The sequence below is a fragment of the Mustela nigripes genome, chromosome 6, assembly GCF_022355385.1.
Source record: "Mustela nigripes isolate SB6536 chromosome 6, MUSNIG.SB6536, whole genome shotgun sequence".
NCBI lineage: Eukaryota > Metazoa > Chordata > Mammalia > Carnivora > Mustelidae > Mustela > Mustela nigripes.
This window is the reverse complement of record NC_081562.1, coordinates 50,429,977-50,455,600: the sequence shown is the minus strand read 5'-3', so window position 1 is coordinate 50,455,600 and position 25,624 is coordinate 50,429,977. Positions and strand designations below refer to the sequence as shown.

The 25,624-nt window shown below is 37.3% G+C and overlaps 1 protein-coding gene and 1 long non-coding RNA gene across 2 annotated transcripts in view; one reads left to right on the top strand and one right to left on the bottom strand.

Moving 5' to 3' along the window:
- The first annotated feature begins 45 nt into the window (after window positions 1-45).
- On the top strand, window positions 46-24,915 carry LOC132019451 (uncharacterized). The gene is made up of 3 exons (XR_009404783.1): window positions 46-231; window positions 18,094-18,157; window positions 23,618-24,915. It is a non-coding gene; the product is annotated as an uncharacterized LOC132019451 (long non-coding RNA).
- The window catches only part of TMBIM4 (transmembrane BAX inhibitor motif containing 4), a 29,202-nt gene continuing 9,200 nt past the window's right edge, over window positions 5,623-25,624 (bottom strand). The window contains exons 2-7 of the mRNA XM_059402531.1: window positions 20,741-20,849; window positions 19,333-19,438; window positions 16,437-16,470; window positions 14,227-14,344; window positions 6,718-6,763; window positions 5,623-5,890 (exon numbers count right to left, since the gene is read on the bottom strand). Coding sequence (XP_059258514.1) covers window positions 5,684-5,890; window positions 6,718-6,763; window positions 14,227-14,344; window positions 16,437-16,470; window positions 19,333-19,438; window positions 20,741-20,849 — 620 coding nt within the window. The 3' untranslated portion in view covers window positions 5,623-5,683. The remainder of the gene's footprint in view (window positions 5,891-6,717; window positions 6,764-14,226; window positions 14,345-16,436; window positions 16,471-19,332; window positions 19,439-20,740; window positions 20,850-25,624) is intronic.

Below are 25,624 nucleotides of genomic sequence, written 5' to 3'. Positions count from 1 at the left end.
AAGCCTCAAGAGGCGGGGTCTCCCGAGTCCGGCGCACGCGTACTTCCTTTGATGGGCGGGCGACTCTGGAGCTTGGCTCCTCCCTTGTGGGTTTCCAAGGGGCATTTGGACAATGCGTAAAATAGCGGTGGAGGCTGGGCGTGAGCGAGTTAGCTCGGACCCCAACAGCGATCCTGGCCAGGTGACCCTGCCTGCCCAAAAGTGAACTCAGAGCGGACCTTCGCTGAGCAGGTACTGAGTCAGATAACGTGTTTTTCGAGAAGCGTTATTGAAATCTCTTTTGCTTGAAGCCCTTAAATTTTCCCATCTTGGGTGATGATCTCAGGAATGTGCCATTTGTCAAAACTGATCAGGAGGGCGCCTGGGTGGCTCAGTGGGTTAAGCCGCTGCCTTTGGCTCAGGTCATGATCTCAGGGTCCTGGGATCGAGGCCCGCATCGGGCTCTCTGCTCAGCAGGGAGCCTGCTTCCCTCTCTCTCTCTCTCTGCCTGCCTCTCTGCCTGCCTCTCTACTTGTGATCTCTCTCTGTCAAATAAATAAATAAAATCTTTAAAAAAAAAAAAACTGATCAGGAAACAGAGGGCAAGTTGAGGACAAAGCCTAAGCCGACACCCTGCAATCTCACCTCCACTCCTAGATGGGAAACGTGTGACATTCTTCCAGGAATTTCCCAAATGTTATTAACATTAACATTAGTGTTAATACCTTGCTAGAGGGAACAGAACCTTAACCGACAATGTCAAGACGTTGTTATATTGTGGGTACTTTGGAGGTCCGTCCTCTTTAGCATATCAAAGTTGTTTTGAAACCTCCCTTTTCCTTACTACCCCCAGTCCGGAGTATATACGCTCAAGACAGTGTGTGGTGCAGCAGCTCTTTCTGCACACAGGTCCTGTCCCGGTGCTTTAATAAAACCACCGTTTTGTACCAAAGACGTCTCAATAATTCTTTCTTGGTCCTCGGCTCCCGACTCCACCCCACCAAACCTCACTCGTATTGCAAAACCACACTGTCAGTATATTTGAAAATCTTTAATTCATTCCCTCATTCCTACATGAGTATGCATTCTGTGATAGGCTCTATGTTGGTTATACAAAGATGACTGAAACTCAACTACGGGTTTCAGGAATCTTTAGCCCCTGAGGGAGGGTCGAGGCTTAAGAGTCACTCAGAGCTCCAGCGGGAAAAATCCCCTGGGACCCCAGGCACAGTGGAGAGCCTGACTGGAAGCACACTGGTTGCTACACAGCAAGCACCAGTCAGTAGGGCCCATGGAACGCCCAATCTGAATAATCACTCAGTGAGGACTACAAAGGCTTCCTGGGATTCAGCTGGTGACCCCATGATGTCTAGGTTGTGGACATATAGGTGGTGGGGACTTCAAGGCAAAGCTCTACAAAGATGAACATACCTCTCTGGGAAAAGAGAATTGAGGATGGGTGGTATGTCAGGGCCTGCACAGCTATTTTTTTTTTTTTTTAAGATTTACTTTATTTATTTATTTGACAGAGATCACAAGTCGGCAAGAGGCAGGCAGAGAGAGAGGAGGAAGCAGGCTCCCCGCAGAGCAGAGAGCCCATGCGGGGCTCGATCCCAGGACCCTGGGATCATGACCTGAGCTGAAGGCAGCGGCTTAATCCACCGAGCCACCCAGGCGCCCCAAGCTATTTCTTATTATAGAGGGAATAGCACTTTTTTTTTTCTAATTGTATGTTTATTACTTTGATAAAAAACACACTCTGTCATCAACCTGCTCTTCCCTCCTGTACTCACTGGTACCTGTATCTGGCCTGGTCTTACCTTTTTCTTCTCACAGAGAAAGTAGTGTTTTCCTGTCTCATTATCTGTGACCTAGATCAGTAGTTCTCAGACTCTGCTTCACTTTGTAATCACCTGAGCCATTTTAAAAAATCCAACTGTCAGACCTCACCTCAAGTAATGAAATCAAGTATCTGTGGGTGAAGCTTAGGGATTTTTTTTAAAGTTCTACAGGGGATTCCAGTGTCCAACAAGTTTGAGAACCAGTAGTCTAGATTCTTGCTAATCTGAGATCTACAGAATAGTGGTATCAGCACCACTTGGGAGCTTGTTAGAAATGCAGAATGTCAGGTTGCACTCCAGACTTACTGAATACATTTTAGTAAGACAACCCAGGGATCCAGGTTGAAGTTTAGGACTCTTTAGTCTACATGTCATCCCATTCCTTCTCTTTTGGATATTTCATCATTGCTCCTTCTGCATCTATCAATTTCTTCAACTGTCTCCACTGATTTCTTCTCCAAACACATTCAATTCCTTTATATAATAAAATAAAACAGAACAACAAAAATACCAAAAAGAACAAAAAAATTTGAAAACAAAAACTCTAGAGTACTCCCTGTATTCCACTTTTTACTAATTACCTATATGCCTCCATTTTCTTCATAATCCATTTTATTGAATATATTATGTACACATTTTCTCCTTTATTTTGGATCCAGTTATTCATTGCAATCTGGAATCTTCTACCATGACATGGAAACTGCTCTTCAAAAACAGCCAGTAAATTTTAATGGACTAAAATATCCTTATTTTCACTATGTGTTACATTTCACTATTGATGTCATTCCATACACAGCCCTTTTAAGCAGTTATCCCTCTAACTTCATGATACTGCTGAAAATACACATAAGCAGGCTCTCATTGATCTTGATTGCTTCTAAATCCTAGGTTTTGTCCTCTTTTTTTCCCTTAAAAAATTAATGTAAAAGGTATATTGTAAATGTTTCAATGAAAATAAATAAAATTATAATACAAAAAAAAAAGATGAATAAGCAAAATTCCCAACTGTTCCAAAAAGGCCCACAGCTGGCTGCTGACACTACAAATCTCCCAAAGTGCATCAAGTGGATCAAAGTGTGGTGTGGAGAAGACTGCAGGAAAACATGTAGGCAGCCAAGCAGAGTCCACTGCACCTTTCGCAAAATTACATTCCGTACAAACAGTTCTCAGCACTGCTCTGTCTTCCTCCTACTTCTGGCTATACTTTGTACCTTGCGTGTGGAGTTGATCACTCTGTCCAAGTCCTGCTAATTCCACTTTTTAATATATTTCTGGAGTTTGCATATTTTCACCTTTACTTTTTATTAGAAATTGAAGTTGCATGTACCCTTTATCCAGCAATTCCGCTCTTAGGTATATCCCCGTCTAGGCAAACTAGTATCTGTGCACACTGTGACATATAGGGACAAACACAGCAGCACTGATTTTGCCAGTAAAAAAGAAGGAACCCCATAAAATTCTTCAACAGGATAAAGTACAAATAATTATGTTTCACTGACCGAATATAATAGTCTGCATCAGTGGTTTTCAAACTTCTTGGTCTTGTGATCTCTTTACAGTCTTAGAAATTCATCATTTGTCATATCAGAAATTGAAACAATTTTTAAAATTTAACTCCTTTAAAAAGATAACTGAATTACATGTCTAAATTATTTTTGTTTAAAAAAAAACCTATTTTCCAAACCAAAAAAAAAAAAAATTAATGAAAAAGAATGGCATTGTTTTACATTTTTTAAATGTCAAATATGCATTTGCTTACTTACTATCTTTAGTCACAATTCAATGCATTCTGCTTTTGGACTGCCTATAAGAATTAACAGTAGCTGACATTAAGCACTTAGTTTATATGACACATCCATCTCAATTATTCCTTACAGTAGTCCAGTAAGGCAGGTATTATGATTCTCATTATAAAGATGAGGCAAAAGACCTAAGAAAGGATAAGTAACTTGCCAAAAGTCACATCACCAGTTGGTTGCACAGCAAGGATTCCAATTTAAATGCTCTTACCCACTATGCTATGTTAAACTTGAGTATAACACCATGCAACTGAGGATTCAACAATTAATTGATAATGGTGGAGCCAAATTTGCATCTAAAATTCACCAAAGGCTAAATCTCTATTATTAATTTACTTCAACTTAATAGCTGGAGAATGATGCTTAGTGGGTGTTATGGACCGAGTTGTGGTCCCCAAAATTCAGATGATGAAGTCTGTCTTAAGTCATTTGGGCTGCCACTACAAAATACTAGAGCTAGTTATAAACAGCAGAAATTTATTTCTCACAGTTCTGGAGGCTAGGAAGTCCAAGATCAAGGTGCTGGCAGATTCAGTGACTAAAGGCCCTTTCCCTGGTTTGAAGACTGTGTCTTTTTACTGTTACCTCATGTGACATGAAGGGTGAGGGATCTCTGTGGGGTCACTTCTATAAGAGCACAAATCCCATTCATGAAAGCTCCATCCTCAGGACCTAGGCATGACCCAGATGACCTACCTCCTCATACTTCTACACTGTCATTAAGTTTCAACATGTGAACTGGCGAGGGGGCAAGGGAAAAGACAACAAACATTCAGACTGTTAAAAGGTCCTAACCTCTAGTATCTCAGAATGTGTCCGTTTTTGGAGACAGGGTATTTAAATAAGTAATTAAGGTAAAATGATGTCATTAGGGTAGGGCCTAATCTAAAATGACTTGTGTCCTTTTAAGAAGAGGAAATTTGGACACAGACAAGTAGAGAGAAAACCATATAAAAACACATGGAGAAGATGACCATCTACCAGCCAAGAGAGAGATCTCAGAAGAAACCAAACCATGATCTCGGACTTCTAGCTTCCAGAACTGGGAGAAAATAAATTTCTGTTGAAGCCACCCAGTATGTAGTACTTTGTTAATGGCAGCCTAGCAAATTAATACAGTGAAGGAATTCATGAAAGTTTGCTTGGTCACTGGTACACTGCTATAATTTCTATACAGAACCTGTAGTTTAAAAAAACTAACAAAGTCAATTTTATATCAAAATATCTGACTTTCAAGAAGATGTCGCACTTTTAATACATCATTTTATAAAGAAATGTCAATCACATTTTAATATAATGCTGAATAAGTCAATGGAATTTATCTTTTATACGTTTTCCTCTCTAATAAATAAGATCAAAATCTTCTAGTAGAAAGAAATTTATAATTTTTTTAAAGGATTTTATTTATTTATTTGACAGAGAGAGAGATCACAACGAGGCAGAGAGGCAGGCAGAGAGAGAGCGGGGAAGCAGGCTCCCTGCTGAGCAGAGAGCCCGATGCAGGGCTCGATCCCAGGACCTTGAGACCATGACCTGAGCCGAAGGCAGAGACTTAACCCACTGAGCCACCCAGGCACCCCATATACTTTCTAATGGTAAGAACCCCAGTACTTTTAAATCAAAATCAAATCTAACATTAATTAAGGAAAAATTTAGATAAAATCACTAGACACAGATAAACTGACATTCTAATCTACCCAGGAAATTATTTTTCAATTGCAGATAAACAATCTATATATGGCAAATTTCGGATTGAAAAAACTGAAAAACAGAATTTTGATTATCTCCTGAAAATACAAATCAAGGATTCAGAAATGAGACACCATAAAGAATAGTAAGATTTATATTATTAGTATATAATCTAGTAATTGTATCACATATTTAATATATTACACATAATCAGAATTATTATAATCCCTTTTATACAACAGTAATACAGATACTACTATTATACTATATAATAGCTCAGAAGTACATAGCATACGAAGAAAGTCACAGAAGTATTTAATAGTTAATTTTATCTCAACCTTTATTAATGAATCAGTTTCCACATACTGCTTTCAATCACTTTTTATTAATTGCTTCCAAAAACCGCAACACATGCATGAAGAGGTTGATGACATCCAAGTAGAGGCTGATGGCAGCTAATACATACTCTTCAGGTGACAGCCTATGCATCAATGAGTGTGTGTCATAGATGATGAATCCACAGAAAAGAAGGGCTCCCATGGCAGCCAAGACCAATTCCATTGTTTGACTATAGAAAAATAACTACAGGCAAGAGATTAGTAAGTTTATATTTAAGAACCCTATTAAGAAGAGTTACATATAGCTATATACATATTTAATAATGCTTTACAGTTTGAAATGCAAATGTTAAAAAGCAGAAAACGACAAGGCAGGTTCATCCTCATTTCTGTTGGATGTAAAGATGAATGGATGAATTCATTACATCCTTTCTATGCCATTACCCACAACTTTGAACAGCAGCATTCCAAATATAAATTATTTAAAAATATATTTCTTTTTCAGAATTTTATGTGCCACATACAACAGTAATTACAAGTGAGGGCCTCTTTCTTTGTAATTTAAGTCACATGTTTATCTTTCTCCCAATCAATAATATTAACATAAGATTTTGATGTTTTTAAGATTATTTTTCACAATTTATACAGAATTTCACAATTCTTTTTTTTTTTTTTAAAGTTTTTTTTTTTTTATTTTTTTTTTTTAAAGATTTTATTTATTTATTTGACAGAGAGAAATCACAAGTAGATGGAGAGGCAGGCAGAGAGAGAGAGGGAAGCAGGCTCCCTGCTGAGCAGAGAGCCCGATGCGGGACTCGATCCCAGGACTCTGAGATCATGACCTGAGCTGAAGGCAGCGGCCTAACCCACTGAGCCACCCAGGCGCCCCAGAATTTCACAATTCTTTAAATCATAAATCTTTATATAGAATTTCACAATTCTATATAAAAATGTTCCAGATAATCATAACTAAGTGTCCTAGCATAAGAGTACCTCTTACAGTTTTTGAAATTATTTATAGTGACATGGCCAGAATTATATAATTCAAGTTACCAATTTAAAACAACTTACCTTCAAGATTCCTGACAAGCACAAAATCCATAAAACAGCAAACAGTCTATAAAAACAAAATATTAGTAATTTAGAATATTGTTCCTTTACAAGCTATGTAAATGGATATAACATTTACTGAAAAAATAAATCCATCCTGGTATTTGCCAAAGAATAAGTAAAATATAAGAGTTCATAAACATACAATGAATACTACAAATACTCAGAAACTTAAAAAACAGCCATCCGCTCAACATTTGTTTTTATGGTGAACAAAACTAATTGAAAGTACCATTTTTAAAGTTTTTGACTGGAATACAAAGAAAATATTGATATAAGCAGAAATATCACTAGAAACATTTTAAGACAAGGACCTGCAAGACTTCTAGAAAATATATACATGAACAAATGAAAGATAACTGCATTTTTAAACCAAATAACAATAGCAAATTAGTCTGTGAACATGCATATCTGTTAAAGTACCCGATGTACTCCCTATTTTATTTTAATGTATTATGGAAAGTAATATACACAAATAATAAATTTGCCACTGGTATAATGAGTTACCACTCATATATATTATATATAATGTATAGTTATTATAATATAAAGTATAAATATATGACAAAGGACACCTAAGCAATCAGACCTTTGTTATCAAATATGTCTTAGAAGCCCAAACACACACATGCTGCTTCAGACCACAAGGAAGTACTGGAGTCAAATTTACCCTTCCTCCTTACATAAAAACCACACAAAACATATGACTGAACAGCAGGCAGCACAGTACAGTAATTCCCGAGATAAGGGAAGCAAGGAAGGTAAGCTCTGCACCTGACCCAGCTACAAAGTGTTTCCAGACCATGAGAACCCATATGAAGCCCCACAGTCTCCCTGAATTGAGATGGTGAGAATTCAGAGGTCAGAGAGGCCACGGGGGCTAGAATTTGTGGAGCAAAGTTCCAGAAAGGGGAAAGCTATAAAGAGAGCTAGCTAGCTCTGGTGATATGTAGAGAATTCTTTTCAAGTCGTTAGCTGAGCACAGATTAATGCATACATATGAAGAAGTGACAAAGCCTTCTGTGGAGAAGCAGGCAGAACAATCCTCAAAGCTCATACAGGGCCAGAAATAGTTCATGTTCACCCCAGCCAAAGTGGAAAGACTTCCTAAGACATGGGGCTTTGAATAATTCTTAGAAAGTTACTGTCTCAAGAGAGTGGCCAGATTAGCTCTCACCTAAATGTTGTTCTGGACCCACCTAACAAAGTGTGTAAAAGCAAGTGTCAAAAGGTTCAGACAGTTTCCAAGAAACGTAACAGCTTTCTAGAAGAGTAAAACCAACATATTTAAAGGAAAACAAAAAAACTCACTATCCAACAATATAAAATTTACAATGACCAGCATCTAATAAAACATCATAAGGCATGCAAAAGAACAAGGAAATATGACCTATAACAACAAGAAATATTAGTAAATAGAAACAAATTCAGAAATGACACAATGATAGAATTAGTAAACAATGACATTAAAAGAATATATTCTGTATATTCAGGAAGGTAGAGGAAAGCATCATCATGAGAAGAAAAATGGAAGACATATATTTTTAAAAGACACAAATTAAATTTCCACAAATGAAAAATATGTCAAAAGAAAAATATTCTGGTTGGACTTATAGATGCTGAAAAAGAAAAGATTATCAAACTGAAAACAGCAACAGACATTGACCAAAATGAATCCCAGAGAGAAAACTGGGTGGTGGCGGGGGGATAAACTGAGCATCCCATGAACCACAGGACAACATCAAGAAGTCTAACATATATGGTGAAGTCTCAATAGAGAGGAGAATGAAGGGGTACATAAAAATGTTTGAAGAAACAATTCTATTGGTGAAAACTTTAAACTGATAAATCCAAGGGCCAGAAGAAACATGAAAAAACCACACCGAGGAATATGATAATCAAACTACTAAAAATGTTAATCAAATTACTTAGAAAATATAAAAGGTGGCTGGAGGATAAAAGACACGGTGTACAAAGAACAAAGATAAAGATAAAAGACTTCTTGTTAGAAAATATATAAACCAGAATACTAGGGAATGGCATCTTTAAAATACTAAAAACAGAAAAATAAACAACAACAACAACAAAAAAAGACCTAGAATCCTACACTCAGCAAAAATAACAAATTCAAAAAACAAAGTTGAAATAAAGATTTTTTTCGGACATGCAAAAGCTGAGATCAAGACACCACCCAGCACTATAAGAAATATTAAAAGGGGGCACCTGGGTGGCTTAGTTGGTAAGCGACTGACTCTTGGTTTCAGCTGATGTTGTGATGACCTCAGGGTTAGGAGATCAAGTTTCCCATCAGGCTCCTCACTGGGATGGAGCCTGCTTAAGATTCTATCTTTCCCTCTTCCTCTGCCCCTCCCACCCCGCCCCCACTTATGTGCATGTGTGCTCTGCCCCACTCTAAAATAAATACATAAATAAAATCTTTTCAAAATATAATAAACATTAAAAGGAAATCGTTTGGGCAGAAGGAAATACAAGATGGAAATGTGGATTGACACAAAGAAATGGAGAACAGAAATGACAAAGTAGTGGGTGAACATAAAAGTCTTCAACTATTTTTTAATCTCATTAAAAGATAATTTAATGTGGGCATCTGTGTGGCTCAGTGGGTTAAAGCCTCTGCCTTCGGCTCAGGTCATGATCCCGGGGTCCTAGGATCGAGCCCCACATCGGGCTCTCTGCTCAGCAGGGAACCTGTTCCCCCCATCTCTCTCTGCCTGTCTTTCTGCCTACTTGTGATCTCTATCAAATAAATAAATAAAATCTTTAAAAATAAAAAAAAGATAATTTAATGTTTAGAACAAAAATAATATTATGAGGTGTATAATATATGTGAAACTAAAAGTCATAGCCACAATAGCACAAAGGTAGGGGAGAGGAGATGTAACTATGCTCTACAGGAAATGGTATATATTATTTACAGGTAGACTATGGTGATCTAAAGATATATAGGGATGCCTGGGTGGCTTAGTCAATTAAGCCTTTGGCTCAGGTTATGATCCTAAGGTCTTGGGATTGAGTTCTGCATCTGGTTCCCTGCTCAGCAGGGAGCCTGCTTCTCCCTCTGCCTGCACATCCCTCTACTTATGCTCTCTCTCTCTCTGACAGATAAATAAAATCTTACATTTATATATGTATTTTTTAAAGATTTTATTTATTTGAGAGAGACAGACACAGAGAGAGAGGGAACAGAAGCAGGGGGAGTGGGAGAGGGAGAAGCAGTCTTCCCACTGAGCAGGGAGTCCAATGTAGGGCTCAATCCCAGGACCCCATGACCATGACCTGAGCCAAAGGCAGATGCTTAATGACTGAGCCACCCAGGTACCCTATATATGTGTGTGTGTGTGTGTGTATAAATATAAAATACATTAAAATATATATATATATATATATATATATATATATGTAAAAAAATACACATACACACACACACACACACAGCCCCTGTAGGGGCAGCTGGTTGGCTCAGTCCATCAAGCATGCAACTCATAGGTTCGAGCCCCATGTTGTAGAGACCGTTTAAATAAAAAAGCTTTAAAAATCTGGAGTAAGAAGAAGAAAGGAAGGAAGGCAGGCAGGCAGACAGGCAGGCAGGCAAGCAGTATACTGTTTACAGTATACAGTATAACCTAGAGTAATACTTATTTAAAAGAGCTATAGCTAATAACTAATAAAGGAGATAAATCAAATCAAATAATCCAAAGAGAGGAAAAGAGGTACAAAGAACAGATGGGACATACAGAAAGAAACATAACGGCAAGATCGGAGGCTTAAATCCAACCAGGTCAATAATAACATTAAATGTCAGTGGTCAGGGACGCCTGGGTGGCTCAGTTGGTTGGACGACTGCCTTCGGCTCAGGTCATGATCCTGGAGTCCCGGGATCGTGTCCCGCATCGGGCTCCCAGCTCCATGGGGAGTCTGCTTCTCTCTCTGACCTTCTCCTCATTCATGCTCTCTCTCACTGTCTCTCTCTCAAGTAAATAAATAAAATCTTTAAAAAAAAAAAAAAATGTCAGTGGTCAAAACATTCTAAGAGCAGAGATGACCAGACTGGATAAGAAAAAAAAAAAAAGCAAGAGCCAACCATATTCTCCCTAGAAGAAAACCATAAAGCTACAAAGAAGCTAAAAATAAAAGGCTGGAAAATGATATACCATGTTAATGCAATCAAAAGAAAGCTAGAGTAGCTGTATTAATAAAGTAAGTTTCAGGGCAAAAACATTACCAGAGACAACTACTTCAAAATGACAAAGGAGTCATCAAAAGGACATAACAATCCTAAATGTTTATGCATCTAAAAACAGAACTTCAAAATAATATGAAGCAAAACTTACAGAAATGGTAAGAGAATCATACTCTAAATCCGTAATTGTAGTTGGAAATTTCAATATTGCTTTGACATTAACTGACACAATGAGCATGCAGGGATTACGAACTGTGCAGGGCACTTAAACAATCCTATCGACCAACTTGACATGATTGACGTTCATCACTCGTCCAACAGCAGCACAATATATGATTCTCTTCAAAAAACATTTACCAAGTACCACAAAATGAATCTCACACTAAATATTATGGGACTGATAATAAGTATAATATGTTATTTAACAACAAAAATAAAATCAGAAATTAAGTATACATAGTATTGTAGTCACACACGGCGAACTGAGGGCATAGTGAGGTTCCAGCTGTCAATTCTCATGCTGGAACAGCCACAAAATTTCTCTGGATACATCTGGAATACCTACTTAGAATGAAGTATCATGCCACCACATAGTATAGATCCTTCAGGATTAAAATGGACTCATGACTTACTTGGACTTACTTACTTACAGGACTTACTTTTTATTTTTATTTTATTTTATTTTTTTAGATTTTATTTGAAAGACAGAGATCACAAGTAGGCAGAGAGGCAGGCAGAGAGAAAGGGGGGAAGCAGGCTCCCTGCTGAGCAGAGAGCCCGATGCAGGGCTCGATCCCAGGACTCTGGAACCATGACCAGAGCCGAAGGCAGAGGCTTTAACCCACTGAGCCACCCAGGTGCCCCCAGGGCTTACTTTTTCATACATAAACTGCACCAAGGAGTGTGGGGAAGGTGGTACTAGTAACTATTTATCTGAGGTTTTACCCTACTCTCTGGATGTCTGCACAAGACAGGGGACAACCGGGTCTGAGGAAGAAGTTGATCACAGCAATAGCAGCTCTTAAGGAACAAGCACAACAGAGAGGTATTGGGGGCACAAAGAAATGAGAGAGCTAGTAGAAGGCGTAAGAAAGAAAGTCAGTGACTGGCATTTAAGATTTCTTCAGTGCAACAATCTCTAGTGGCAACAAGTTCCACAATGCAGTCATGGCAGGGAAATGAAAAGTTGCTCAAGAAGAGCTCCAGACACACTGAGAAGCCAAGGTGACAGATGAGCCTCACATGTAGTTTGATGCTAAAGTCTTTAAAGAATGAGGATGGGCTAGGGTGCCTGGCTGGCTCAGTGGAAAAGCCTGAGACTCTTGATCTTGGGTTGAGAGTTCGAACCCCATACTGGGTGCAGAGGTTACTTAAAATTAAAATTAAAAAAAAAAAAAAAAAGAGGGAGGCTTGAACAAAGGGAATCAGTGGCAATAATGGGGAAGATTGGGAAATGTATACCCAGATACTCAAATGTTAAAACATAAACCTTAAAGCATTGAATTTCCAGCATGCCAAGGAAATAATGAAAGCACAAGGAGACTGGTGCAGTTTTCAATACTAACACCCCACCTGAAACTATACGGGGTGGGGGAGAATAAGGAGCTAGAGAACAGTGTTCTCAAGGAGGAATCAAGTTTCAGCTGAAATAAGAAGAAAGAATATTATTATTATTAAGATTTTATTTATTTATTTAACAGACGGAGATCACAAGTAGGCAGAGAGGCAGGCAGAGAGAGAGGGAAGCAGGCTCACTGCTGAGCAGAGAGCCCGATGTGGGGCTTGATCCCATGACCCTGGGATCATGACCTGAGCCGAAGGCAGAGGCTTAACCCACTGAGCCACCCAGGTGCCCCAAGAAAAAACAATATTATTATGAAGAGACTGAAATATGGGCAAGATTGTTTATTAGAATGGGATTTCTAGAAACTATACTAGAATGGATGGGAAGAAGCAAACAGCAAATCTTCCATCATATATACCACATAAACGTGTATCTCCTCCAAAACACGAAAAGCAGGAAGTAAAAAAACTGCTGACTCTCCCGACATCACACTTCATTCTAATATAACTAGTTAAGCATCTTGCACAATTGTTAGTGTTGGCTGACCACTTATACTTTATCGCAATAAAGATTTCTGGTAATCTGGATTACCAGGGGGAAAAGGGGACAAAAAATGTTTTGTAAGAGCTTTTGTAAATTTTTAGTGTTGTAACAGGAAAAAAAAAAAAACAGAAGATGTTGACTAAGTGTCAACAGGAAGCCACTGTGAGCTTAGAACGGAGTATATACATTCTTACCAGGTGAGGGCAACACTGTATCATTATCCTAACATAAAAAGCTTCACCCTTCATATTTAATAGTTTTAAGAAGGATACAGGTTAATCTACATAGGTCAAGAAGTTTTTGGTTTTTTTTTAAAGATTATTTATTTGACAGACAGAGATCACAAGTAGGCAGAGAGGCAGACAGAGAGAGAGAGAAGGAAACAGGCTCCCTGCTGAGCAGAGTGCTGGATGTGGGGCTCGATCCCAAGACCCTGGGATCATGACTGGAGCCAAAGGCAGAGGTTTTAACCCACTGAGCCACCCAGGCGCCCCAGTCAAGAAGTTTTTAAAGTTCATGCAGATATCACCATCACCTGGGTCATTTACCCTGTTTCTGCTAAAGAAGCGGATGGTCTTGGTAACATTTATGTTAAAACAAAGACCTACATAATGTAGGCAAGTTCCATAGAGCATACAAGCCTAGCCTCTCTAGAAAACTGGGGAGATTTTTTTGGGCATTCCCTCTCTTTTCAATATAGAGAGGAAGCAAATGACTCAAAGCCACCTTCCATCTCCTTGTATGTTCTAAAAGCATAGAGCCTGGCTTTAGTTAGTACTCAGAGAGATGTCTTCTCATCACCCTCCATTTTATTTATTTATTTATTTTTAAAGATTTACTTATTTGAGAGTGCACATGCACAAGAGAGAGAAATGCGAGTGGGGGGGCAGGGCCAAGGGAGAGGGAGAGAGGGAATCCCAAGTAGACTCCCTACTGAGCACAGAGCCCCACTCCCAGGCATTTATCTCAAAACCCATGAGATCATGACCTGAGCAAAAATCAGGAGTTGTACACTTAACCAACTAAGCCACCCAGGTGCTCCTCATCACCTTCCATTTTAAAAGACAATATCTAAAGCTAAAGGTACAGCCATTCTCTTAAGATGACCTATAATATAATGTTAAAAATATTTATCTAACATAGCCATGAATATGTAACTTACCCCGCTCCAAATTTGCTGAAATCTCTCTTAGATTGCAGAGTATACATAGTCAAACCAAGAAATACAGCAGTAGTCAGTATAAACGCTTGCAGAACAATATATACATCATAGAAAGTAACTGTAAAATTAAAAAAACACCGATTAAAAATACATTTAAACATACTCTATATAAAATGGCTTTTTTCCTGGCGTTTAACAGAAATCCTATACTTGCTCCTGTACTACTTGTGAATAAAATTAACTATGAAAATATTCCTTATTCAGCCTTTAATACTGATAGAGTAAAACCACACTCATACTGCAATAAACAGTCATTCACACAAAATAAGGTAGCCACATTATTATGAAGCTAAAGAAATGACTGGAGAGGGAGGACATAGCCAGCAGGTTTGGAGTTTGAGGGATATGTTTGGAGTTTGAGGGATATGACAGAATGACTGTCATCTATCTCTGTCCCTGCTTCATTTTATTACCATCTGTGGTGACTGTTATGACTTAAATATCAATAGGGATGACTGGCTGGGAATTTCTGGGCAGTAGCAGCAATTTTAGCAATCATCTGGTTAATTGCATACCCAATTCATCGATCCAATCAAAGAAACTAGGCAAGGTTGCCATTCACCAACCCTGCAAAGAACAGGAATGAACCACTAATTGCTTTACATCCAAAAATGCATACGATGAATACATAATTGGGGGTTTCTTGAATACATACCAAATTCCCTTCTCAATTTTTAGAATGAACACCTAGATTGACTGTGTCTATTTTAATTGTAATAGAACTGCTTAGCATTTTAAAAAGAGGCTACATCCTAACCCCTTTAAAGGAAGTTAAGTGCTTTGAACCCAAAACCATTTAAATAATTTTTAATCTGCGAAGGTTTAATTTCTATTCCTAAATACTATATTCCTGGACAGGATTAGGAAAGTGAATGCAGAAATGAAAAAACAAGAGATTATTTTGCTTGTCAACAATTTAAGTGTAGGATTAGGTGGAAGGGATATTATAATTAATGAGGAAAACAATGTTCTCAGATTACCCCATCTATGTATTTCTACCCCCAATTCCAATAACTTTGAAATAGCTCTCTCTCCTTTATCTTTTACAAATGGTGGGAGCCAAGGAGGACAGAGATGGACTTGATGATAACATTAATAGATAGTAACCTTAATAAGTAAATATTAATAACACTTCCTTTCTATGCTGAAAATTTCAGTTCTATTTAATAGTTATTATTACATATATTACAGTTCCTTTACAAAAGGAATAAGTGAATTACCAAACAATATATAAATTTAATAAAACTGGCACAGAAAGGTTAAAAGCAGTAATGACAAAAGGAAAAAAATATATTAAACTGAGATATATGCAACTTACTATTATTGACAGCTAACAGTTCATTCTAACCTTTTTTGTATCCCAGGTTAATCATTTTGAGACAATCTGAATCTTTATTTTTAATAAATCATGAAATTTTTTACTTGAGACATTACATATGGTACATCAAACAACTCTAACACACACTTCCTTTCAAATACAAATTTAACATAAAATATACAGTAGAAATTACTAAGTTTCTTATGGGGTCATCTGATGAAATATGAGACTATATAACAAAGCACAGTTCAGTGCAGCAATTTGAGAGGCTGGGCTCTGTACTGATGATATATGGCTCAAAATATATTTTATCAGGGGCGCCTGGGTGGCTCAGTGGGTTAAGCCGCTGCCTTCGGCTCAGGTCATGATCTCGGGGTCCTGGGATCGAGTCCCGCATCGGGCTCTCTGCTCAGCAGGGAGCCTGCTTCCCTCTCTCTCTCTGCTTGCCTCTCCATCTACTTGTGATTTCTCTCTGTCAAATAAATAAATAAAATATTTAAATATATATATATATATTTTTTTTATCAGTTCCTTTGAGATCCCTCTAAATTAGGGGGAAAAGATTAGCTACAGTTGTCTTGTTTTTATAAATGGATAAACACACATGAATATTATTCTCATTATTTTCCTAGTTCTTTTCCACTTCCTCTAAGCTTAGTTGAACTAAGTATAAACCTTTAATTTTGCATATATTTTAAGAATTCTTCATCTGCTATGTATTTGAAATGTAATATCCCATGATATTAAGCTTTAGTCCTGAACAACTTTCAACTCGAGATTTATCTACATTGAAACACTATTGTAACATACAGAAGCACAAATTATGACTTACCGACAAAGGCCACAGTCAGAGCTTCGAATAGCGTCTAAAAACAAGAAACTAAAATTACATAAATGCACATAACATTTACACTATGTCATGTACATGTTCTAATTTCTAAGAGTTCCATGTGATTCCATATGTATGATCTCTCCTTAGCTTCAAAGCAGCCTTGTGAATTACATGGGACACATGATACGCCTACCACAATGAAAATGAGACCTCAGTGTATTGAGTGAGAAGACTTAGATTCTAAGAGTGATCCTATCACTCTTTAAACCCTAACTAGATTTTTTATATTTGTAGCAGGAAGATACAGAAATAGTATGGGAAATTCTATTTTTCTCACTCTGTGTAAGTAAAAATGAAACTGCAAATGATATGCACGTTCACAAAACTCCAACTTCACACATAAACATAGGAAGAATAAAATATTTATGTAGCACTTTAGTGTGGCAGTCCTGAAACTGCCTCCCAGTGTTCATTCTCTTTCTTTCCTAGTAACAGAACTTTTACCTGGACACATAGGTATTCAGATTAAACATTACATTTCTCAGTCTTCCTTTTAGCTACCTCTGGTCATAGGACTTTATTCTAGCCAATAGAATGTGCGTGGGGAGGGGTACAAGTGCTAAAAGCACAGTGGCTGGGGCGCCCGGGTGGCTCAGTGAGTTAAATCCTCTGCCATCAGCTCAGGGCATGATCCCAGGGTCCTGGAATGGAGCCCCAACTCAGGCTCTCTGCTCAGCAGGGAGCCTGCTTCCCCCCCCCCTCTACCTGCCTCTCTGCCTACTTGTGATCTCTATCAAATAAATAAATAAAATCTTAAAAAAAAAAAAAAAAGCAAAGGGGCTTGCTCTCCCTTTTCTCTTCTCATTTTTAAAAATAACTGGATGGCATATGTCTATGGCAGTGAGCTATCTTATGTCATACACTGCTTCAGGAGTCCTTGAACCATAGCAGGTGCCTGAACCCCTAACAACTTCACTACACAATCATGCAGACTTTTACATGAAAGAGAAGCATCTTGTTTCACCCATGTCATATGTAGCTGAACTCATATCCCAAATAAAAGATTTAGGGATGTTGAATTTTTATCCTCTAGCTTCTCTTTAACTACATACCTTTATTTTGCTTTAAATGCTTATTCTAGGGACGCCTGGGTAGCTCAGTCAGTTAAGCGTCCAAGTCTTGATTTCAGCTCAGGTCATGAGCTCAGGGTCCAGAGATCAAGCCTCACTTCAGGCTCCATGCTGAGCATGGAGTCTGCCTGAGATTCTCTCCCTCTCCTTCTGCGCTCCACCCCACTCTCACACATTCTCTCTCTCAAAAAAAAAAAAAAAAAATTAATAAATGCTTACTCTAGTTAGATTTTACCAACTACTTAATAGACCATATCATAAAGGCAAATCCAGAAGTAACATCTGTGGCTATGTACTCATACTCTTGGTAGAAGCACTCCTTCTAACTTTCCCCACCTGAAATCAAGAAACCTATCAGGACTAGAGCAAAAATGGCATTAGAAATTGCACATGGATGTGGAGGCAATATTTTGTCATAATGTTGTTGACAGTGTCAGGGAAGTGGTAGCAAAAGATGGCAGAAATATTTCTTTTTTCTGGAAAAATAAAATTAAACCTCATTCTTGGTATTTGTGACATGATTTTAGGTAAGAAATCCTACCCCATACTCAAGTATCCAAAAGAAACAGAAGAGGATGAACAGGAGAAAAGGTAATACTAGGAAAACATACCACCACCCCAAAACAGTACTCAGGAAACAAAAGAACCTAAGATTTAAATGAATAACCTTTCCTATAATTGAAATTTCTGAAATCATAAGCTTTTCTTTCATCATATTAATATAAACTTGTTACCAGAATTCATAATCTTTCTTAAGATTAAAGCAAATGAATCTCGTAAATAGCATTTTCACTCTTATTTGACTATAAATATTATTAATATTAGTTTGAAATATTTTGAAGTAAATTTTTGGTTAGAATCCAAAGTCATACTGGATAAGAGAACAAGAAAAATAATTTAAAAAACATGTAATTTGAGCTTTACCAACTTATTCTGGTCATATTACAGACTGGGTTTTTAAACACAGTGGTTTGGGTTTTCATTTTCACAAATATCTAAATAGACATGACCTAAAGTGAAGTTCCCCACTCGTGATTTTAAAACATATTAGTAGAGCACATCGATTGAGCAAAGAGGTTCTTTAAAAGAACAGAGTACTGGGGCACCTGGGTGGCTCAGTGGGTTAAGCCTCTGCCTTCAGCTCAGGTCATGATCCCAAGGTCCTGGGATCGAGCCCCGCATTGGGCTCTCTGCTCAGCAGGGAGCCTGCTTCCTCCTCTCTCTGCCTGCTTCTCTGCTTACTTGTGATCTCTGTCTGTCCAATGAATAAATAAAATATTAAAAAAAAAAAAAAGAAAAGAGTACTAAGATAAAAAGTAACACTGAGGGATTAATCATAAAGATTTTACTTTAAGGTCTATGATACTAAGGTTACAATTTCTTCCCAAGAAAATCACAGAATATTAGGGGTCCCAAGAATCACAGAGATAATCCACTTCAACATGTCCATTGTACATACAAGCAGACTTAGGTACAGAATGGCTAAACATCCTGCCAAATGTCACATAACCAGAAAGTGGCAAAGCCAGGTCATGAGATCCTACTTCACTATTTTTTTCTACTGTACCATTATTCACAGAAAAAAAACACTGAAACTGACAAATGTTAAAAATTCTAAAATTAATTGTAATTTCCTAAAATATTTGTTTACTAAAAACATTAATTTTGTTATGCTACTATTATATATGTATTTGCATTCAATTAAATAAATAAAGTTAAAATACAGAAATAAATGCTAAAGTAAAAGATATTGTCAAAATACTCACAAATCCAAAAAGCAGGTACAGGTTAAGGGGATGCTTATGTCTGTTTACAGTCAATACTAAAATCAAACTCAAAGATCCAAGGGCAAACACCAAAATTAAGGCAGGACTGAAAGACAAAATTGAAAGCATTTTTAAGTTTAAAAACAGTATAAATAGTGGGGTGTCTGGGCGCCTGAGTGGCTCAGTGGGTTAAGCCTCTGCCTTCAGCTCAGCTCATGATCTCAGGGTTCTGGGAAAAAGCCCCGCATCGGGCTCTCTGCTCAGAAGGGAACCTGCTTCCCCCTTTCTCTCTCTGCCTGTCTCCCTGCCTACTTGTGATCTCTCTCTCTCTGTGTCAAATAAATAAACAATAAACAATAAACAATAAATAAATAAATAAATATGTTATAATATAAATATAAATTAATAAATAATAACCTTTAAAATAATATAAATATTAACAAATTTAATAAAATAGCAATTTAATAAAATATTTTTTAATAAAAAACCAATTTAATAAAATATTTTGTTTGTGAAGGTAAGAAAAGGAAATCTGGAAAGAATGACACTAAACTGTCAAAAAAAAAGATCTCTCCATTCAGGGAATGGGAGGACTGTGAGCTGGGGAGGGGAGCAAGACAAAGAAAAGAGCCCACAATGAATGAGGAAGACTTTTCCTTTTTACTTCACGAACTTCTATCATATTTGAATTTTAATATTTACAATTACCATACTGTTTTTAACAGAAAAACAATAAAGAACAACTATTAAACAGTAAGTAAATTTTATATACATTTACTACATAGCTGTAATCTAAATTAAAGAACTTGAGTCCAAAGAGCAAACGCATTTTTTTGTAGGGGGAGGGATGAAATTGTCTACTTCTAGGAAAATATTCACTCCTTATTTTCCTTTAATATACAAAATCTATGTAACTTTTAGCCATGGTAATCATTATTTTGGAGGTCAGATCCTAAACAAATTAGGGATGAACCATACAAAGCTCCTTTTTCTCAGTGAAATTTCTCAGTGAAATTATCTTAGTCATGAGCCAACATTAAGAAAAATTACATATACATTTATTAAGTACCTTTATTTTTCAAGCAGTCTTAGGCTTGGGGGACTAGGCATAGGTGTAATAAAAGCAAAAAACAAATAAATAAATAAAACTTCAAATAGTTGCATACAGTAAAAATTCTTACTACTACCTGGGAGATGAAAGTTTAAACGTACAAAACTATAAGCTAAAAAGTTTAGAGATAAATATCATGTTGTAAGAACATTTTCTCAAAACTAGTCTTCTAAGAGTTAATAAGTGTTTTTACATTCTAACCTCAGGAGTTAATAGAAAAAAGAAAAAAACTTTGCGTATAATACGGCCTTTTGATCATAAGCAGCAGCTAGAAAGGTTTCAGAATCATCAGCTTACTTTTCATGTACAACTGTCCGTATAGACTCAAAGTATAAAAAAAAAGCAGCTGTCACTGTAGTTAAGAGAACTTGCAGAGAAAGGATGCTGTAGACTTTTCTTAGAAAGGCTGAAAAAGAAAAATAATTATACATGATTATTTTCTTAAGCATTTATCATAGAACAGCAAGATCAAATCTCCTCTTAGAAACATTAAACTTTTATATATAATCTTTAAATCCTAATCCAAATAATGTAGTCTATAACTTGAACTAAACAACAACAACAACAACAACAAAAAAAAAAAAAAAACAAGAAAAACACTTCCAAAGAAATCACAAATTGTAAATAAGTGTGAGTTTAAAAAATATTAATAGCCCTGGGTGGCTCAGTGGGTTAAGCAGCTGCCTTCAGCTCAGGTCATGATCCCAAGGTCCTGAGATAGAGCCCTGCACCAGGCTCCCCACTCAGCAGAAAGCCTGCTTCTCCCACTCCCTCTACTTACTGTTCCTTCTGCTTGTGCTCTCTATCAAATAAATAAGTAAAATCTTAAAAAAAATTAATAGCCCATAATGAAAATGTTTTCAGCAATGGGGCACCTGGCTGACTCAGTCAGTAGACTCTTGTACTTAGGGTTGTTGTTCAAACCTCCTGTTAGACGCAGAGCTTACTTAAAAAAAAAAAAAAAGTTTTCATCAAAATAAAAAGTATAAAACACATGTTTGTACACAGCAGCATACAACAAAGCAAAAAGATTAAAAAGAGAACATTTCTAAATAACAAATCTATCTTGAGACTGAAAACCAGGAAAAGAGGACATATGATTAGACATATATTTTAAAAAGATATCCAAATTTCCAAGCAGTACAAATGCTTCCTCAAAACGAAAACTTATCCCTAAAAGGCAAATAATATATAAACTTACTTTTACTCACCTCCTTTTATTTCTCACACATAGTACCTCTGCCTCTAATTTCTTCTACACAAAAGAAATTCTTACCTTCAGTGTATTTTATTACTAACATCCATAAATCAACTCTAAGGCCTAACGATGAAAAAACTTAGTAAAGTCATCTGCCATACAGATGATATAAATATGGTGAACACCCAACTCACCACCAATTTTAGAAAAAAAGACATTTTTCCACCTCCTCTATGTACACATACTGATAATAACATCCTTTTCCCCCTCACCCCCTTAGATGCTAATCTTTCAACATTCAGCCTTTCTCATTTCCCCAGTCTGAATTAAATGCTCCTTCTGTTCCCAGGAGACCCTGAACATACATCTAATTGCTTCATTTTATAATTATAAGCCTACTGGCCATTAACTCTCATTAAACTCTAAAGACTAAAAACCTCCCTAATTACAGGGAACACATCTCACTCGTTTTTGTACCCCAAACACCCAGCCAAGTGGATGGCACACAATGCTCAGTACATTTTATTTGCTTTTTAAATAATTTGTATTGAATTTATGAAAGGTAAGTTTTGCCACTCGACTGTGTTACTCTAGAACAATAGTGGAGCCACGTAACTTTTGTAGAGCACCGACTGTGCTTAGAGAGGCAGTAAAAACATTGTTGAATGGGGATGCCCAGGTGGCTCAATCGGTTAAGCAGCTGCCTTCAGCTTGAGCCATGATCCCAAGGTCCTGGGATGGAGCCCCACACCAGGCTCCTTGCTCAGCAGAAAGACTGATTCTCCCTGCCACTCTGCCTACTTGTGCTCTTTCTCTGTCAAAAAAATAAATAAAATCTTTAAATAAAATCTTTAAAAAAAAATTGTTAAATAACTTTCACCCAACAAACCAGATGAAACATCGATTCTTGCTTGTCATGACAATGCCCATACAATAAAAGTTCTCTTTGAAAAGAATCCCTACTAGACCCGGCTTCCCAAGTGAGGATGAAGTACTTTGATGGCAGGTCAGCTAAATATCAAGTAATAAATATTCTGTGAGAATAAAGGAATTTTCCTAAATACCAAAGATTTAATCCTTAAAATGACCCCAAATTAAATCTTAATTAATGTTTCCCACTGGTACCTTTTCCAAAATATACGGTCAATTTTTCCTGATGTCTTAAACAGGTTTTACTGAGCATATAAGTTAACCAAAGACTCACAGTAACACTGATTATCATGTGTATTCTGGCCTACATGTAGGTATATGACAGAAAAGAGACCAAAAGGGCTAACTTCCACCATAGATCTATAACTTGCTTTCTTAAAAAGGCCCTGATGTCTGCATGCTGTGGAAGGTCATTTCCACCTTTCTCACAAGAGCAGAGAAAAGCACATATTACTGTCGTGGACAATGTTATTTGGGCTATCTTTCTGCAAATTTAATTACTAAACTAAAGGCCAAATTATTACTCGCTCAAGGGATTTTCCAGACTGCAAAAAAAAATCATACATTTAATTTTGATACCATATTATATACCTCACATAACTCAAACCTATTCCATATATTTTCTCAATTAAGCAGTGAAAGTTAATGTTAATTTTTACCATTTCCTGGAACTGTTCCATAGTTCAAAATACTATATGCAATGTTTATTTGGATATGGGTGTGTGCACACAAGTGCATATATAATGGAAGTGTGGGAGAATATACACTAAGGTATTAATAATGGTTTTCTCTGAGCACAATGACTGAAGATGATTTGCATGTTCAGTTCTTTGCTAATCTGTGTTCTTTATATATCACCAGTAAATATTTATTACTTTTGCAATAAAAAAACATTTTGAGGAAACCTGTGCTAAGCTGGGGCACCTGGCTGGTAGGTCAAGAGAATGTGACTCTTGATCTTGGGGTTGTAATTTCAAGCCCCACACTGGGTATGCAGATTACTTAAAATCTTTTTTTTTTTTTTTTTTTTTTTTTTTAAATTAAAGAAGGGTGCCTGGGTGGCTCAGACGTTGAGCATCTGCCTTTGGTTCAAGTCATGGTCCTGGAGTCCTGGAGTCCTGGCATTGAGTCCTGCATCAGGCTCTGTGCTCAGTGGTGAGCCTGCTATTCCCGCTCCCTCTGCCTGCCACTCCCCCTGCTTGTGCGCTTGCTCTCTCTGTGTCAAATAAATAGAATCTTTTTTAAAATTAAAAAAGATTTATTGTGCTAAGCCAATAAATTCATATTCATAAAAATAATCCTTATGCCAATAGATTTCTAGTGTCTAGATTTCTAGATACTTTTTAAAAGGGACCTTAGCAGTGCCTAGTGGCTCAGTTGGTTAAGCTTCTGACTCTTGATTTCAGCTCAGGTCACGATCTCAGCATTGTGAGATCGAGCCCGGCAGGCTCTGCACTCAGTGAAGAGTATACTTGAGATTCTCCCTCTCCCTCTGCCCATTCCCCCATGTGCACATGGGCATGTGCACTCTCTCTCTTTCTAAAATAAATAAATCTTTAAAAAATAAAATGAAAACTTAAAAGGACCTTTAATCAGATCCAAAGGAAAAGCAACATGGGACACCCATTTTGAATAACTAATACAAAACATGGCACAGGCTATTCATACTTAGCTCACAGAGCAAAATAAAAGAGCCGACAGGAAAAGAATATAAACCAAACAGCAATTATCTTTCATTTTTTTTTTGACCCCTGATCTCTCCCCCTGCTACTTTAATTGCCCCCTTTTCTTCTACTCAAACTTAACATGGCCAGAACGGCAGCTCTTCATTTCTACCCAGATCTATCCTTCTCCCAGTCTTCTTATCAGTAACCAGCACCAACATTCCCCACACCAAAACTGTGGGGGCATCATCTCTGATTTGCCTCCCTTCTTCCAACTATCCACAACTACTGAGCCTTCACTCATAAAGTACAACAGGTCCTCCTCGTTGGTCTCTGCTACCTGTTGGCTGTAGGAGCAGTCACCTACTACTAAAGCGGTCCTCTTATGGTCTCCATGCTTCCATTCCTGTCCCACATCCTTCACACAGTGGTCTGAGTGATCTTTTTATAAAATGAACGATGTCATTTGACTCCCTGCTTAAACACTTAGAATAAAATTAAAAGCTCTGAGGTCTACAAGGCCCTACCTGATATACAACTTTTCCAACCGCATCTCACACCAACCACTCCTTCCTTTCCTCACTAGCTTCACCCACACTAACTACCTCTCTGTTCAGCAAGCATGCCAACTCCTTCTTTGTCTGGGCCTTTGCCCTTGCTGCTTCCCCTGCCTGGAATGCCTGTGTTCTTCTTTACATGGAATGGTAGTTTAAAAGGGAGTTTTTGACACTCCCTTCAAGGGACTCACTTCCAACAAAAAGAATAAGGCAGAAGTGACAATGTGTATTATTTCTAATACTAAGTCATAAATGGCAATTTTTTATACCTCAGTTGAAAGAAAAAAGTAAATTTTTTTATTATTTTATTACTATTATATTGTAAGAGTCTTCTTAGAAGACTCACTCTATGGCATTGTTTCTCAACTTTTTTCACTGTGTACCTAAGAAGCCTTCTGGACATTATTTTCCTAATAGTCCTCCAATAAAATTTTAATGGCACAAACATACTGTACATCTGTTTATGTATCATGATTCTTCAGGAGGCTACAAACCATTGTAAAATCTGAAGGTTTTCTGCTCTCCACCTCAAGAACCAGTTTTCACCCTCTTGGCAGCCATTATTGGCCCCACTGAGAATGAATGCTACAGGAGAAGCCAGCTGCCAATGTTGTGAGGAATCTCAAGTAGTACTATGGAAAGATCCACCAAATGGGAAAGTGAGGTCTCCTGCCAACAGCCAGTGAGAAGAAAGTCTGTTGCTAATAGTGATGTGAGTGAGAATTCTTGGAAGTATATCGTTCAGTTGACTTCAGCCCCACCCTATATTTTGACTAGAACCTATGACAAATCCTAATCTAGAGTAAGTAAGATGCCTGGCTCTTAAAAACTG